Raw genomic sequence first — 18,701 nt, 5'->3', positions numbered from 1 at the left:
CATACTTACCAGTTTGTCTTTGCGTGTAAAAAAAAAAAAGGTTGTACATTTGCACCTTACCACAGGGCAATTGTCCTATGATAAGTATTTCGAAAGTCAGTTTGTATAAGCTTTCGCCTCATGATTTGCACTCAAATCATAAAGAAAGAAAGAAAAAAAAATAGTGTAGCATCATCTAAACCAGTGTTTCCTCATAAACAAGGCTCAAATTTGCCTTCATCAACATCAGAGCAGAAATGTTTATTTTAATTTGATCACGAATAGTCACTCTTAACTGACTGATATATATCAGCCATGTGACGGGTTAAACGAAACCCTTCACTTTTATAAACGTGATTCATTATTAAATGCTGACATATGTAGATGAACTTTCATTGTGTCTCTCTGTGTCAGTGGCTGGTGTCGGTTTAGAGATGGATCGGTCCTCATCTCTGAACAGGATCAGCCTCCCAGCTCCGGTGAAGAGAGGAGGCAGCTTCCAGACACCTAAAGATGACTGTGAGTACAGAAACAGAATTATAAGTAAAATACACTATTGTCTGAATGATTAAAAAAAATCTCATTAAACTGATAAAAAAAAAAAATCTTACCAATTTTATATACAGTAGTATACATCTGTATATAAAATTATAGAAAATGTTCTGATTTGCTGTGATTTTGTTGCTTTTGTGCTGAATTTCACTTTCAGTTAAGTCAAAAATTTGATGTTTGAAACTGTGCCTAGTTAGGAAGAGTTGTGAAACTCATAGAAAACTCACTGTCAGCTGTTTCATTTCAGAAGCAGAATACAGCTGTCTTCATAATATTGTTTCATACATATTTTCTCAGCGTGGCACTATAAGAGCCCTCAGCAGGTGAGGTTTGTGGAGAAGCTCTCAGACGTGGTTATCAGCCAGCTGCCCAACTTCTGGAAACTCTGGATCTCTTATGTCAACGGCAGCCTTTTCAGTGAGGTAGATACACAGACAAATATACTTCAGGAGTGTTAGAAACAAGTGCTAGTAGAATTATGTTTTGATTACATACACGCTGACTCATGGTGACTGTGTTGTCTTGGACAGACGGGAGAGAAGTCTGGTCAGGTGGAGAAGTTAAAGAAGAACGCCCGGCAAAGACAAAATGACTTTAAGGTCAGTAAAGCAGCTTGGAATGGTTTTGTGCTTGTAGTCTTGAGGTTAAGAGTGTGCTCATGAGCCACTACGATTTAAGACCAATGATGCCCCAAAAATTTCTGAAACCGAAAATATTTGGCCCAAAAATTATTTTTCAGTTTTGGCTGAAACTGTTTAGAGGGCTGAAATCATTGACCGAAACTGTGGTGTATAATCTGTGTTTCTTCCAAACCACATTTTGACTGTTTCATGTACATAACAGGTGAAAAAGTCAGCTGCGTGGGCGCTAGGGCTGGATTGACAATATAAAAATATACATTTCCCGTTCATTTTCATTTTGATGAACCAAGGTCTTAGTCATAGCATGGAATAAGCATGAATTAACACAAGTAGGTTTGTCGAAAATCACAATATTTATTGTGAATAAAGTTTTTTTTTATAGTCACCATGTAAATATTGAAGTATATCATTACAAAGTTGATATAAATATTGCCTTTTGTGCAATTTCAATGTTGATTTGGTAAGTTCTGTTTTCTTTGCATGAAGGGTTTGGCACATTTGTTTGTGTTTAGGGCATGATTGAGGAAGTGACCCGTCGTTTGGTGCAGCTGGTTCGAGGGGCTCTGTTACCCTCCTCTCTTACTGAGCTGCAGCTGAGGCAGTATGGAGGCTGGGACACCAAAACCCCTCTCAGTGGAGCCTGGCTCACTCAGGTCATCCACACCGTCAGGTATGTAGTACAAATGTAGCAATTAGTAATCGGTCAAAATGAAAATTCATAGCCAAAAACTAATTTGCTATCATTTACTTACCATCATGTCATTTCAAACCTGCACGGCTTTCTTTCTTCTATGGAGCACAAAAGAAAATATTTTAAGAAGTCTCTGTGTTGTTTTTTGTGTACACTGTGAATGTCAGTAGTGGAAGTCTTTGATTACCAATATTTTAAAAAATATATATTTTTATTTGCACAAAAGAAAGCCAATTTTGGGTAAACTTCAAGCATGTTTGTTGTGCTGTTGTGTTCATCTGTTTCATGTAAACTTGTAAATCTTGATAATTTACATTTACATTAGGTCCAGCTAAACCAGGATCATGCAAATGTGGGCTGCTGTTTTTTTTGTCACCAGTTCTGTTATTAAATGTTAAAGTACTGTTTTTTTTTTTCACTTTCAGTGGCAGAAATTTTGGTCAGTGCTTAGTAGGAAGGATTATATTAATCCTTTCCTTGTATTTTCAAATAAAGCTGATTTGATTTTCTCTCTTAGGTTAAGTCTTGAAGCTCTGTCAGCTTTAGAGATTCCTAATGACCTGCTGCAGGTGATTCAGGATTTACTGCAGGACCTGCGTGTGCACTGCCTGCTGACCACACTACAGCACACGGAAGAGGGTAAAACTATACACAGAGCTTTTGTCAATGTCTTGGTTTCATTTCAGGGAAATAATGGCAAATGAGATTTGGGAGCTGTTCTACAGAATATTTGATTAAAATGACTTGCAGATAAGGTTATTGGTCAACACTGATCGTCTCAAGATGGACTGACTCAAATATCAGTCTGTCACTAACATTGATTGCTCCAGATGAAAACAATAGAGGGAGCTCTAAAGCTCTCAACTAAATGTATTTTCATTCAAGTTCAGTATAAACAGCTCATTAGTTATTTTAGGGTTGTATCAAAAGGCTCTTGTGAACTATACTTTTATTCACAGAATAAACCATAGATATATTGGCGAACACTAGCTAGTCAACATCTGGAGCAGAATAAATTAAATTTTTAGTAGCCAAACAGTTGTTCAGATATTTTCAAAATCTCACAAAATTGCAGAAATCCCTGTATTGTCTGTTTTTTAGCAAAATACTGCTGTATATTCTGCTGTCCATCACTAGGATTTTGACTTTACATACATATATACATTACATGCATATATACATTAGAATGTTTTATAGTTGTATTTTGCTGTAAATTTGTAACTAATGTTGTAACTAATAGCCAACTACTTTTTCAAAAGACTAGTTTTCAGAGTTTAAATAGTTTCCTTAAAACTGATGTTGAATGCATGGGAGAAGAGTTTCAATGTTTTGATGTAATTGGATTGATTATTTAATATTAAACTTTGTGGGGGGTTTTAGACGTAAAGAGACTTGCAGAAAAAGAAGACTGGGTTGTGGACAACGAAGGAATCACATCACTGGTACATCTTTTACACTTTTATTATATTATGTCTAGTTTATTTCATTCTAAAAACGTGAAAATCAGAAACCTAAGGATAAATGGTGTGTCTGTTTCAGCCGGCCCAGTTTGAGCAATGTATGATTCAGATGCTGCAGTCTCTAAAGGAGCCGATGGAATGTAAACCCGGAGAGATCAATGTACAAATATTCACACAACACTCATCCTCTACCCTTCCACTATAGAGAGTAATCAGTAATATTTGTCTGTTGTTTTTTTTTTTGTCCTCAGATCCTAAATCTGGATGTGGTTCAGGACAAAGCTTGTGAGCAGTGTGTTTCTATCATAAAGGTACTGTGTGCTGTTTTTTTGTATGTTGGGATTTGTAAATATTTTTATATAAAAAGAATTTGTATGTCTCTGCTTGGTTTAGGTCTTTATTAAGTGCCTTGAACAGCTCAGCACCAAGACTGATGGAGACATCGACACCTCTCAGTGAGATTAATTTTTTTATATATTATTTATGAAGTTTATACCATTTCAACAGAAAATTTTATTTCATTTTCAAATCTCGGGTGGTGTAAAATTCTGTAAAAATATTTGACAATAAAATATATACAGTAAAAATATATTTGATAAAATTATAAAAAATATATATATTTTGTTTCTTGTTTTCTTGTTATATGACACCTAGTTGGCTTCCTACATGCCCGTTATGCCATGCTAACTTTGATTTGGCAGACATATGTTTTTCAAATTATATATATATAGTTGTGCTCATAAGTTTACATACCCCTTGCAGAATGTGCAAAATGTTAATAATTGAAACAAATAAGAGGGATCATAAAAATTGCATGTTATTTTTTATTTAATACTGTCCTGAATCAACTATTTCACATAAGAGATGTTTACATGTACTCCACAAGACAAAATAAGAACTGAATTTATAAAAATGACCCCATTCAAAAGATTACATACCCTGGAATCTTAATACTTTGTGTCATTTCCTGGATGATCAAGGACAGTTTTTATATTTTGTGATGTGTTGTTTTGTGATAGTCTGCTGGTCTTCAGAAAAATCCTCCAGCTTCTGCACATTCTTTGGTTTTCCAGAATCTTTCCAAAAGTGACTATGATTTTGAGATCCATATTTTCACACTGAGGTCAACTGAGGGACTCATACACAGCTATTACAAAAGGTGGAGCCAGAGGGTGTAAACTTTTGAACAGGATGTTGATGTGTACATTTTTCTTATTTACACGTCATTATCCTGGACATCCTTGGACAACTATCACAAAACAGAAAGACAGTTTTCAGGTCATCCAGGAAACGACACACAGGATTAAGATTCAAGGGTATGTAAACTTTTGAATGGATTCATTTTTATAAATTCAGTTATTATTTTCTCTTATGGACAATATAAAAACATCTGTTATGTGAAATAGCTTATTCAGGATAGTATTAAATAAAAAATAACATGCAATTTTCATGATCCCTTTTATTTTGTTAAAATAATTAACATTTATATTCTGCAAGGGATATGTAAACTTATGAGGACAGCTTTGTATTATATATATTATTCAGGGATTGAAAAAATTGTTTTGGTTTTAGGTTTTTTTTTTATATAGTTTTTAAAGTCATTGGGCCAGAGTTACTAAACAGGACAAATTATTGTTCGATTATCACCGATAGGAAGGGAAAATTTAGTGGGTGATACTAAGGTGCACTTTAAAGAACACAGACGCAACATCTCATTTCCATAATGACCAGCGCAGTCTACCAAGAGCAGTGAAAATTACTGCACTGCTCTTGGTAGACTGCGTTAAATAATGCCACAATTATTGACGAGCGCAAATCTTAGTAAATCTCATTGCATGATTCATTGAAATACTTTGCTCCCATAAATTTGCTGATCGAAAGGGAAACTCCTGCAAATTAATATTCAGTACGGTGAGTCACAAAAATAACTCTGTCCATGCCTTTTCAGCGCTAATTTCCTACTGTGTGTCCTTAGTAAATCCTAACAGTAGTTTTTTTTAAAGCCAAATTAGGTTTGCGCTGACGCAAGCTGATAGTAAATCTGGCCCATTGTCTGTATGAACTAAATTAAAATGTTTGTATTTTTGAAATACTTGGATCCAGACAAAAATGTGTCATGTCACTGGGCCATATATATATATATAATCTTTAGGCTGAATGTTTAAGTTTACAGTGGGAGTATAATATCAAGGTCTTTCTCTTTCAGTTTGTCTGTGGACTTGGCCTCACCTGATCTTTTTGGAAGTATCCAAGAAGACTTCAGTTCAAAACCAGTAAGGCCATTTTTCCCCTCCTCTCTTGATTTCCAACTTTGTCCATGTCCATCTCGTCTTTCTCTCTATTCACAGTAATAATGCAGTAAAAAATTACTGTTCTATAAAATACATACAGGTAATTTCAGTATTCATATAAAATAAAATGTAATAGTGTACTAGGAGTTAGCACATCAAGCTGTGGTGCTCCTATGGAGAAACTGGTTTAAATCTGACTTGTGTTGAGTACTCATTACATTCCTCCCTCTTCATTTTTTTTTTTTTTTTTGATAATACACTTTTACTGTCAATAAAAAAAAAATGACCAAAAAAAACAATCAAAATATGGCCACATAAATAAAATGCAGTATGTATGGACTGGATAACTGGTTACTACATCAAGTAGCCCTATGTGGTATTTTATTCATAGTAAACTGCAGAGGTGGATGTGACTGTATGTGACAGGATATTTGAGTACAGAGAATAGGAAGTGAGTGTAGATAACAGCTGCCTTCACACTGCTCTGACATGTTCAGCTCCTCACCTTATTTTAAACAATAAGTCACTGACTGAAATCCAAATAACACTGTGTCGACGTGTAGTATCAGAACTAGAGTCTCATTATTACTGAAAGCTGAAGACCTTATAGATGAAAAAAATGAGAAATAAAGAGTGAGAGAGAAACCAGGTAACGAGGCCATGTGTTTATAAATTATCAAAACGAAACCTTGTTGATTGAAGATATTCACAGACCTCAGGTAACCTTGAAGTGCATCCTCCCTTCATTTAATCCCTTCTTTTGTGCTTATTTAGTAATGCTGTGTGTGTGTGTGTGTGTGTGTGTGTGTGTGCGTGCATGCGTGTGCGTGTGTGCATGCATGCAAATTTGCTTGAGTAAAAGTTCAAAGCACACAAATAGAGTTTACAGTAACCCCAAAGCATATTTGGTCCCTTTCTGATGCTTAAGTTAGATTTAAAATTGGCCTAATTACTTTATTTTAGATACAAAATATCAAAATAAATAAGCATTAAAATGCCGGACATCATCTAAGAACAAACTTCAGTTTTTTAGAGCCAATTCTTTAAATGATAGCAATTATTTTTGCAACTAACTGGTCATGAAGGGGCATTTTTAGTGTCCACGTGAAGTCACTTCCCTTACGAATAGACACGTGTCCTAGCAGAGCAGCCACAGGTGTACTTTATCACAACAACTATGTACATGTTCCACTAACATTTGGCAACCAGAAAGTATGCAAATATTTTTTGTTCAGATGTTGAACTATACATATGATGTTGCTCACATATTTGTTTTGTGAGTTTTTGTTTGGTTTGTTTTTTGTATATTTCAAATAAATGCCATTTGGTTTAATATTTAACCATAAAATAAAAAAATAAATAAAAAAATCAGATGCCTCGTGGGGCCACTGTATTTTCTGTTTGTGTTATTTATTAGTTCTAAAGAACCTTTTCCTGAGAAAACATCCTGTGTTCCGTTATGGATGCCTTTGTCACAGTTTCCATCTGCAACACAGCAAACATCCAAACATCACGCACAAGAGTCATGTGTTGTGAAAAACAGCAGCTTTCTCTTCAGAGAGCACAATGCAGCAGCCGCTTACATGGGGTTTCCCCTAGTCTGCAGTGGAAGAGCTGCAGGTTTCCCCTCTATCTCTCTCTTTTTCTCTATTTTACTCTCTCTCCTTCACAGACTGGTTTATGGTTAAGTAAAGGCACAAAAATACCCAGTCATATCTATAATAGTATTGATTCACACACCCAGACTATTTCTTGTTCATGTGTATGTATATATATATAAATATATATATGAACAAGTAATTGGTTAGTAGGATTTTTTGGTTAGTCTCTTATGCTCACCAAGGCTGAATTTATTGGATCATACGTACAGTACAAACAGTCATATTATGAAATGTTATTTAAATTTTAAATAACTTGCTTTCTATTTAAAAATATTTTTCAAAAATGTCATTTATTCCTGTGATGGCAAAGCTCCAGTCTTAAGTGTCACATGATCCTTCAGAAATCATTCTAATACAACTAAATGCTAAAATTTCTCTATATATGTTGACTGTAACAGTTGCTGTGTGTGTTTGTTCTGGCCCATGTAGGAGCAACGTCTCCTCATCATCCTGAGTAACTGTCAGTATCTGGAGAGACACACGTTTCTCAATCTGGCTGAGCACCTGGAGAAGAACAGCTTCACCACTGCAGAGAAGATCATCAGGGTACAGCAAACAAATGCACACTTCCCTTTTACTCCAGTCCACAGTTGGCATTTTCTTTTTTCTAAGTGATGACAGATGTGTTTCCAATTTATGTGTCTTTTGCTGAAGTGAGAATGACTCACTTAGATTGAGGAGAAGCTCAAGGGTTTTTCATAGTGGCATTGCAACACACTCACCCTAAGTGGCTTTTGCGCCGTGCAGAGGAGAGGGTGAAGCCCTCACAAAAGGTTATGGTTGGCCTTTCCAGTAAATGCAGATCGTAGTGAATCAGTATGATGGGCTCAAAGGGTTTGTGTAGATCAATGAAGCGCAAGGAGAACACACTCTGCATTGCGCCTTTCAAAGAGATTTAACTTTGAATAAGAGCTTGATAACTCACAGGAGAGGTTTATTACATGATCATAAAGTGAGTGTGACATATTTATCTTAGTACAGACAAGAAAAAAGTATTGATTATTAATTGTGCATTAAAGTAGTTTTCAAAGTGGTTTAGAGCTGCATCACTATTGTTAATTATGATAAAGGATTAGAACAAACCATTTACTCTAATTAGGTTTACAGTGACAGTTAGCAGAGCTTAACTTTATGAAAATATGTAGTGAAGCAGATCAGCAGCTACCAATAAGAGTGCAGAAAGCTCTGTCTGCCTGATAGAGTAGGACACCGCGGTTGATCCACCTACAGGTGCATCTCAATAAATTAGAATGTGGTGGAAAAGGTCATTTATTTCAGTAATTCAACTCAAATTTTGAAACTCGTGTATTAAGTAAATTCAGTGCACACAGACTGAAGTAGTTTAAGTCTTTGGTTCTTTTAATTGTGATGATTTTGGCTCACATGTAGCAAAAACCCACCAATTCTCAACAAATTAGAATACTTCATAAGACCAATAAAAAAACATTTTTTGTGAATTGTTGGCCTTCTGGAAAGTATGTTCATTTACTGTACATGTACTCAATACTTGGTAGGGGCTCCTTTTGCTTTAATTACTGCCTCAATTCGGCGTGGCATAGATGTGATCAGTTTGTGGCACTGCTAAAATTCTCTATGGGTTTCAGGTCTGTTGAGTTTGCTAGCCAGCCAAGCACACAAGCACCATGGTCATTTAACCAACTTTTGGTGCTTTTGGCAGAGGAATACAAGAGGAATATGACAACTGTAGCCAAATTCCTTCACACGTCTGTGTGTGGTGGCACTTGATGCCTTGACCCCAGCCTCAGTCCATTCCTTGTGAAGTTCACCCAACTTCTTGAATCTATTTTGCTTGACAATCCTCATAAGGCTGCGGTTCTCTCGGTTGCTTGTATATCTTTTTCTTCCACACTTTTTCCTTCCACTCAACTTTCTGTTAACATGCTTGGATACAGCACTCTGTGAACAGGCAGCTTCTTTGGCAATGAATATTTGTGGCTTGCCCTCCTTGTGAAGGGTGTCAATGATTTTCTTCTGGACAGCTGTCAGATCAGCAGTCTTCCCCATGATTGTGTAGCCTAGTGAACCAAACTGAGAGACCATTTTGAAGGCTCAGGAAACCTTCGCAGATATTTTGAGTTGATTTGCTGATTGTCATGTCACCATATTCTAATTTGTTGAGATAGTGAATTGGTGGGTTTTTGTTAAATGTGAGCCAAAATCATCACAATTAAAAGAACCAAAGACTTAAACTTCTTCAGTTTTTGTGCACTGAATTTAATTAATACACAGGTTTCACAATTTGAGTTGAATTACTGAAATGAACTTTTCCACAACATTCTTATTTATTGAGATGCACCTGTACTAGAAACCAGCAGCTCAGAAAAGCAGCTTTGATTTAATTGCTGATTTTTAAACCACAGCTTTAGAATTTAGTATTAAATTTCATTATATTTGTGCCAAACTGTGAAAATTTATATTTTTCCTCCAGTATTTTGTCTTGTTGTCCAGTGCAAATATGTAAACATTCTTAAATCAATATACATTTACGTCATACATTTATACATTTACTTAATACATTTAGATACAAGCTTACTTAAGAAATTATATCAAAATCAAGTGACAAATGTGACAAAATCAAGTGACAAAATCGAGGGAAAAATCTGCAAATGGGGTAAGAAAAATAAACTTTAATTAAATTAAAATAAATAAATTCTTCTTACCCTTTTGGCAGACTTTTTTCATGTTTTGAGTGTAAATTTACTTAATTTCGATAAATTTTGCAGAAAACAAGTCTTGTTATCTTATGTCGTTTTCTCAAGTGACTGTATTAAATATGTTTGTACTGGAAAATAAGACAAAAATACTTAAAATTAAATTTGCAGCATACACACAAGATTAAATCATCTTTGGGTGTATTCACACTAGGCACAGTTGCCCTGAACCGAGCCTGAGCGCGATTATCCCCCCTCTCCACTCCCCCGCTGGCCTGCACTCACACTTGCACTAAACTTTCCGGGCCAGAGAACATTTACATCATGTATGAGATAACGGAGGAACCACTTTCGCTAATATTCTGCCGAATAATTAATAATAATTAATTTATCATTGATTTTGTGCATTGATTTTCACTTGTATGTATCAGAAAATTATAAAGGAGACAGCTGAGGTTAATGAAATAATTTGCAACTTTATTTGCAAACTACTGTACATTTCCTGTTTATCATTAAGATAAGAACGAGAGCCATTATAAACCTAAATATACTTAATTGAATTAAATGAACTGAAAAGTGTAGTGTAGCAGTAGTAACAGAATATGTTTGCAGTCATAATAATGAGAGTAGCGCACACAAAATAGTATCTGTTCCTCGCTCTGGCGCAGTTAACGCTCACACTGCATGTGTACCGGTCCCGAGACCAATCGAACCGTGCCCTGGCCCACCTCTTCCAACCGGGCCATGGCCGGCTAAACGAACCACGCCCGAGCGTAGCACGGAGCACTCACACTAGTCAAGCAAACTTGGCTTTGATGGTCAAAAGCACTCGGGCACGGTTCAAAACACCTAGTGTGAGTACACCCTTAAGAAGAAATCTGTTATTTATGAACGGCTTGGACTGTGGATAATTTTTTGCCAGGTGGACCTTTAAAAATTCAGGAATCATAATATCATAAGGGATGGGCTTATTTGTGCAAAAACAGGAACTGCATAGCAACACAACAGAACACTCAGAACACCAAATAACACCAATTCTGCAACCATGCACAAACTGCAGGTGTTTTGCATGGGCAAGGCTTTTTTATTTTCTTCAAAATATGTCAAAGTCTAGTTAAAAATCTGTAACAACATTTGGACTGATGTCCATCTCTGGTTTTTGACTGAGTTCCCAGAGATTTTGTCCCCTTTTGAGATGGTGCTTTCCATTCTGGTTTTTGAGGACTTCCCTAAAGTTCAACCCACAACAGAATGATGGACATGCATGAGTGGTCTTTACTCATTCTGCAACAAAATGTGTGATGTTAATGGTTTCTTAAGGTCACATGCACTTTTTGTAGGATCAGGGGTTTTTGATTAAACTGAATCCATGCTCATGTTCTTCAGGTCAGCATAGAGGCGTTGAGACAGCTGGATGAATATTTGTTTGAGACGTACGTCGAGAAAAAATCTGATCCTATCGTCGGCTCTCTGGAGCCTGGCATCTATGCAGGATACTTTGACTGGAAGGACTGCCTGCCACCTACAGGTAACACACACCTCAATCATGTAACCTGTATGTTGACAACACTCTGTGGACCTTTCTAAAAGACTTTGTCTGTTTGAAACACCATCACCATGGAGATGGTAGTAATATAGATAGTTCCACAAACACTTTTGCTGGTCTTGATTCTGTAGTTTCAGTCTGCCATCATTGCTTTTATATCAGTTTCAGTCATGACAGTGTGTGTGTGTGTGTATTTTGTAGGATTTGGTCTGTTGATGCATACTTGACTAAATGCTATTGGTTATGTGAATCATTTGTGAACTTGCAAGAACTTTTTTCTGCTTCTGAGACATTATAAGAAGAACTTGTTGAACTGTGTAAAACCAACCTCATTACACTTCACCATTGCTCTGATTTAGCTCCCAGTCATTATCTTTAGCTCCAAACTAGACAAGCTAATGTTATTACACAAGAATGTACGCTACTGTTCAAAGGTTTGAGATCAATACGATTTTTTTTAAAGTACTTTTATTCAGCAAGGATGCATTATATTGATCAAAAATGACAGTGAGACATGTTGCAAAAATTTTGTTTCAAATATTTTATCAAAGAATTTTATCAGAGAATCCTGGAAAAACGTATTATGGTTTCTACAAAACTGTTTTCAACATTGATATCTGTAAGAAATGTTTCTTGAGGCCCAAATCAGCGTATTAGAATGATTTCTGAAGGATCATGTGACTCTGAAGACTGGAGTAAATTACACTTAAAGTATATTAAAATAGAACACAGTTGCTTTGAATTGTATTCATGTTTCAGAATATTAATGTTTTTCTGTATCAAATAAAAAGAACCTAGGTGAGCATAAGAGACTTCTCCAAAAGAGTAAAAGAATCTTGCTCACCCCAAACTTTTAAACTGTAGTGAAATAATCACTTTGAAAAAATAATAAAATTAAATGAAAATTTTATTTGAAATATGTTAAAGGAGATTATTTTGCTTGACCTCAGTATGGAGGAGGAAATTTGCACACAACATGTTAGACTTAATCAAATTTCTGACAACTAGGCAAAACCATGTCACACTTGTGAAGAGAAGCTGATAAGGTTTTCCTCTCATCTTCTATGTTTCAGATGGTTACTAACCCCCTTGTTTAAACTTTCTTGAACCTTAAAGTGCAAGAACATGACTCATTGATCTATCTTTTCTCATTCCCATTCTCTCTTTCTGACTCAGGTGTGAGGAGTTATTTGAAGGAGGCTTTGGTCAGCATTATCTCTGTTCATGCTGAGGTGAGATGCTCATCTCTGCTTTAAAAGATACCCTGTTATCTTACACCTTAAGAATGCCAGCTTTTCTGTTCCAAAACCTTGTGAGCTACTTACATAGACAGCATTTAAAAAAAGTTTTATAGGTACACATTTCTAAAAAGTAGGCAGCAACAGTGTGTTTTATTATAAGGTACCTTGTTTTGGCCAAATCCTAAAACAGCATCACGTTGTCTTTGTGGATAAGACAATCCCAAAATTCCCAAAGCTTGGTGAAAAATTCAAAAACATGACAAACTAAACAGTCAACTGTAAATATACAATACAATTTGGAGGGTTAGTGCAATTTTTACTGAACGTTTTTAAGATGACCAAGGAAAAACAGTAATATTGTGAAATATTATTTCAATTCAAAAATTATTTCACAATATTACTGTTTTTACTTATTTATTTATTTTAATGTATTTTACTATTTAAATTATTCTGGTTATTGCAAAGCTGAATTTTCAGCAGCCATATTGGTGAAGTTAATGGACAGAGTCTCCAAGAATCTCTGTTTTTTGCTCTTTCAGGTTTTCACGGTTTCCAAGGAGCTGGTTCCTCGTGTTTTATCAAAGATCATTGAGGCTGTAGCTGAAGAAATGAGCCGTCTGATGCAGTGTGTGTCCTCCTTTAGTAAAAATGGTGCACTGCAGGTAAAAGCCACTCCTCATATACACTTACAGTTAGCATTTGATCTGAAAGGGATAGTTCACCCAAAAATGAAAATTCTGTCATTAATTACTCACTCTCATGTTGTTCCAAACCTGTAAGGCCTGTGTCATGCGGATGTGTCGTTTACGTTCAGATCAAACATATTCCGTGCAGCTGACACAGAACAGCATATGCTGTTTACATTCAGTGCATACTCTCCAAAATGGCACTAGGGTGATGCGGAGAAGACGAATTGTTGAATATATTTGTTATTTTTGTTTTCTTTCACAAACAAAAAGTATTCTCCTAGCTTCGTAAAGTAACGGTTGAACCCATGTCACATGGATTATTTTACTGATGTCCTTGCTATGTTTTTGGACCTTGTTCGTGTAAGGACACTTGCTGTCTATGGGAGGGTCAGAAAGCTCTCGGATTTCATCAAAAATATCTTAATTTGTGTTACGAAGATGAATAGAGGTCTTAGGGGTTTGGAACGACAAAAGGGTGAGAAATTAATGACAGAATTAAAATTTTTGGGTGAACTATCCCTTTAAGGTGTTGAAATCCACATCATAATTTTTCACCATCATTAATATTTTTCTTGTCAGGCGCGTTTGGAAATCTGTGCACTGCGAGACGCTATAGAGCCGTACCTTACATCAGAGAGTCGGTAAGAAATAAACACGTTCAACACAGATGTCTAAATACCATTAAAACCAAAAAGTGTTAGTATGATAATGTGGGTGTGTGATGTTGTCTCATATGTGTCTCAGCACTAGTTTTAAGCAGGCAGTGGAAGCTCTACCACAGCTACAGAGTGGAACTGACAAGAAGTAAGTTATCACTGTAACATTTGGAATTTTCAGTCAAATACATGCTGAATGTTATATTTAACACTTTTTTAAACAAATGTTAGTCATCAGAGATGATGAAAATTAGAGCTGAGCTCAAATGTCATGACATGACATCCAAGTGTTCGGTTTACTCTTCTTTTAGATGATGGGAACATCTTGGTATTTAAATTTTTTCTCACATGCTACTGATAAATTTCCATGTTTTTGACCACTTTGAGGTTGTAAATCATAAATAGCTGAGCAAGTCCTGATAATATAAATCACTTCAAAGTATGAAGCTGTTAGAGCTAGCAGGCAAGGATGGCTTTCTCTGTAGTGACTGACGCACTGAAAGTGGCCTGTGTTAAGATGTGTAATTGCAAATGACTTGTAATAGACTTGGAACTGTCCATTTTAAATGAGTTGAAGTTTGTAAATTGATCAGTAATGTTTTGGATTGCATACCATCATTTTCCAGCCAAAGTATGTTTATGAATTTGTTGCTGTTACAGGGTTATTTAAGTTGTAAAATTACCAGATATAACTGCGTAACATTCCAGCAAATACGTATTTTAACACACACTACCATTCAAAAGTTTTTATTTATTTAATCAAAATACATTTACACTGTTATTATACTTCGTCGGTACTAACATTAATATATTTTTAAATATAATGTAATTTATTTCTGTGATGGCAAAGCTTCAGTGTCACATGATCCTTCGGAAATCATTCTAATATGCTGATTTCATGCTCAAGAAACATTTCTTATTAGTATCAATACTGTTGAAAACAATTGAGCTGCTTAATGTTTTAGTGGAAACCGTGACACATTTTTTCAGTATTTTCTGGTGAATAGAAAGTTCATAGAATAGAAATCTTTTTCAACAATGTACTAGTCAGTTTGATGTGTCTTTGCTTAAAAAAATCAGAATTGAGTGGCATCCTGGCACAGTAGTGCTTCATATAGTGTCTCAAATTTGATTATTTATTCAACTTGCAAATAAGTACAGATGTCTTTAGTGATGATTTTGTTTATTGAGGGTAAGTTTGGCTTGGTTAATAGTTTGCATTTTTTTTCTAATACATCCCTCTCTCTCTCTTTTCTCAGACTCTTGGAAGAGCTACTGAATAAGTTTAAGAGTAGCATGAAGCTACAGCTTAATTGCTTCAATCCTGCTTCTTTTCAGCCTGTGAAACGATAATCCTTCACAAAACCCCAACATTTCAACAGCGCCTCTTCGTTGTAACACTGAAGGCCCATTCACACCAAGCACGATAACTATAAAGATATAGTTCTAAAAATCGTTCTCAATATTAAAGAATAGCAGAGTCCACACTACAATTATAACGATAAAGGGTACAGAGAAATGATGTCGGTGGAATCATTTTCAGAACGATTTTTTACAGCTGATGAACGAGCCAATCAGAATCCATCCTGCTATAATGAGCTCATGAATTTAAAGCGGCAGACGCACGTGCACTTAGAATAGACAGACGATATCCTTTCCTGTTGTGGATGCTAATATTGTTATCTTTATAGTTATCATTCTTGGTGTGAACGGGGCTTTAGACACCATTTCAGTTTTAAAAAGCATTAAGAACCATTAAAAGTCAATATAGTGCCACTAATATAGCCTTTTCTGTTTCCTGAATTACACTTGTTTTTTGAGCTTGTAGCAGTGTTGTACTGCCTCAGATGCACATTAAAGGCCAAAATAATTCTTTGTGCTCTTACACAGAGTGGCTTTTCTGCCAACGTTAAAGACAGTTGCTTAAGTAGTTGCCAGATTTGTGTATTTGTGTGTGTGAGGGAGTCAGAATTGGCAAGAGTATTGCACATGGTAGATGAAACTATTGAGTTCTGAAATGACTCTTGTTCTCATTTTTATTAAGAGAGTCGTTTTGTGCTGAAGTCTATTATGACCACACGATCAGCTATTCATGCACACACCCTGACTAGTGTCAGACGGAGAGATACACACCCTGCCCCTCCTCAGCAATGCGGGGGTAATTTTACCTGTCCCAGGAGGAAGTGTTCAGTATTGGGAGGTGTCCTTTACTGTAAACTGCTATTAAATGCTGGGTGCCCAAGCACTGGCACGTGGTTTAGGAGTTTAAGATATAACTGACTAGAAAACAAGATCGCAGGCTGCCAACATGCCATCAGAAACTCTCCACAATGATCTGAATATTTGTTTTTATCTTTGTCTCATCATAACTCATTCCGTTATTTGTGTGAACCTGAAATTTTGAGTGTTGTTTGTTGATTTCTATTCTTCTAAATTTAGAGCACTTAACACCCACTCATTTAAGGGAAGCAATCTGACTGAACAGCATCAAAGCCGCATGTGGCACCAGGTGAAAGAGTGGGTGTATTGATCTCAGGCAGTACAGCTTAAGGGAAGTTTTTAATGATTGCACCTTTCCGCTCTGTAGGCAGCGGAAAATGATCCAAAACATGTTTGTGTGTAATTGAGAAATTGAGTAAGCCCATAAACAGTGGAAAACTCGAAGAATTTTTGTTTATGTAAAACCTCTCGAAAGTTTCTAAGGATGTCCCATGCATCCCTAAGTGAACAGTCTCACACAATAGCATAGTTTCAATACTTTTTGACCTAATTAGTTCTTTTACATTGGAATTAGGTCAATCCGAATTGCATGTAGTACACAACATTGTTCATTATAGTTTTAAGGTCAACAAAACAACAACCAATGAAGCATTCTGGCTGTTTTCATTGAGAAGGAAGAAAAAATGCTTCTGTCGGTCTGCCTCTTCCTCTGTGATGTCATTGAGTTTAGACTGCCTGCACCATCCTGTCTCCAAACCACAAACACCATCCTGTGTGTGCACTGTCACTCGCTTACACACCCCGGTTATATTCTCTGCAGACAACATTGCTTCTGCTCAACGTATATGAGGGCTTGACGTCCCACCAGATCTACACACGTTCATGGGGATTCCAGTGTTTGTAGTGGGGGCTAAAAGTATTCCCCTCTTGCCTCTTATAGAAGCTTAGCTTAGTTACAGTTTTTCTCAGTCGCTTTGGTGCATTTCTCAAATCAGATAAAAAACTCAACTACTTGTACAGCCTCTACATCATCTAGTCCAGTGGTTCCCAACCACGTTCCTGGAGGCCCCCCAACACTGAAGGTGTTCCATGTTTCCTTAATCAAACATACCTGATTCAGATCATCAGCTCATTAGTAGAGACTCAAAGACCTGAAATGGGTGTGTCAGACAAAGGAGAGATCCAAAATGTGCAGTGTTGGGGGGCCTCCAGGAATGAGGTTGGGAACCACTGATCTAGTCAATTGTACACATCATAAAACCAGTTTCTCATTCTTTTGAACAAGTTGCAATTGATTATGTTTCCTACATTATCAGTTGCTAATGTCATGTTACTCAAAATGTATTATATAGTTTTCTGTTCAGTAGCCTTACCCCTCAAAACATCTAGTCTCTAGTTCATCGTATGAGTCATTGAATGCAAAATGGTTGATCTAGTTGTCACAAACTGTCAAGCACATTTACAAATTATTATTAGACTATTTGTAAATTTGGCATGAATTGTGCAAGTGAATCTTGACTTTCACTAATGAAGAGAATGTAGATCAACTAATGATAAACCATTTCTCTGAAATAGCTCAGGTTCATCTCATGAATCTTCAGTTGGAAAGCATATACTGGATAGACAGATGGTCACAAAGTAAAAGTGTAACTGGTAATTCTATCCCGTCTCTTTCAGTCAATATCCCACATACAGTAATGTGTAAATTTGTACTTTTGAAATGGATATATGACCTACAGAAGCATAAGGCATATGGTTAAATACAGTAACTGTCATCCAAAATGTTGCCATAGTTTACATCAGGTAATACTAACAAAGTGCATTGTTATATTGACAACATGACTAAGCATTTTGACTATCTTGTTTGTGGACAATGACACAAGGACTTTTCATTCTGATGGCACTATGTTCATTGACATAAATGCTTACTTTTGAGAGATGAACTAAAGATTTTGCACAAGTTACAGGCTTTTGCAGGTAATCCATCGTGTGTTGCTGTTTGTACAAATTGTTTTGAGAAATGCACATACTTTTTTGCAAATATTAAGGATGATTTGAGAAATGCACCAAAGCGACTGAGAAAGACAGTCAGCCCACCAGCAATGGAGAGACTCAGGCAAATGACGTCCAGTTTTGTTTAGAAAGAATCCTCTCTAGTAGAAGTGAACTTAAAAGCAAAATTAGTGGGAAAGGAGAAAAACAGTGCTATAATTTTGAGATTCAGTATTGTTCAAAAGTTTAGGGTCGGTAAAATGTTTTATTATTTTTGATAGAAGTCACCAAGGATGCATTTATTTGATCCAAAATATAGTAAAAACTTTAGAGGGATAGTTCACCCAAAAATGAAAATTCTGTCATTAATTACCCTCATGTCGTTCTAAAACCGCAAGACCTTTGTTGAT

At 36.0% G+C, this 18,701-nt stretch overlaps 1 protein-coding gene across 2 annotated transcripts in view; it reads left to right on the top strand.

Annotated features, from left to right (window-relative positions):
• LOC109044844 (exocyst complex component 2-like) overlaps positions 1-16,740 on the top strand; it is a 28,588-nt gene extending 11,848 nt beyond the window's left edge. Inside the window, exons 12-28 of one of the 2 annotated variants that reach the window (XM_042746990.1) lie at positions 394-498; positions 829-953; positions 1,062-1,130; positions 1,685-1,842; positions 2,381-2,502; positions 3,244-3,305; positions 3,403-3,483; positions 3,575-3,634; positions 3,717-3,778; positions 5,530-5,596; positions 7,705-7,821; positions 11,334-11,475; positions 12,670-12,725; positions 13,274-13,396; positions 14,003-14,064; positions 14,168-14,227; positions 15,339-16,740. In XM_042746990.1, coding sequence (XP_042602924.1) covers positions 394-498; positions 829-953; positions 1,062-1,130; positions 1,685-1,842; positions 2,381-2,502; positions 3,244-3,305; positions 3,403-3,483; positions 3,575-3,634; positions 3,717-3,778; positions 5,530-5,596; positions 7,705-7,821; positions 11,334-11,475; positions 12,670-12,725; positions 13,274-13,396; positions 14,003-14,064; positions 14,168-14,227; positions 15,339-15,432 — 1,565 coding nt within the window. In that variant the 3' untranslated portion in view covers positions 15,433-16,740. Of the gene's footprint in view, positions 1-387; positions 499-828; positions 954-1,061; positions 1,131-1,684; positions 1,843-2,380; positions 2,503-3,243; positions 3,306-3,402; positions 3,484-3,574; positions 3,635-3,716; positions 3,779-5,529; positions 5,597-7,704; positions 7,822-11,333; positions 11,476-12,669; positions 12,726-13,273; positions 13,397-14,002; positions 14,065-14,167; positions 14,228-15,338 lie in introns of both variants that reach the window. The other variant, XM_042746989.1, reaches the window with a different exon arrangement.
• The last annotated feature ends 1,961 nt before the right edge of the window (positions 16,741-18,701 follow it).

The sequence above is a fragment of the Cyprinus carpio genome, chromosome B20 (assembly GCF_018340385.1).
Source record: "Cyprinus carpio isolate SPL01 chromosome B20, ASM1834038v1, whole genome shotgun sequence".
NCBI lineage: Eukaryota > Metazoa > Chordata > Actinopteri > Cypriniformes > Cyprinidae > Cyprinus > Cyprinus carpio.
Note: the sequence above shows the minus strand (reverse complement) of the source record. Positions and strands in the feature narration are given on the sequence as shown.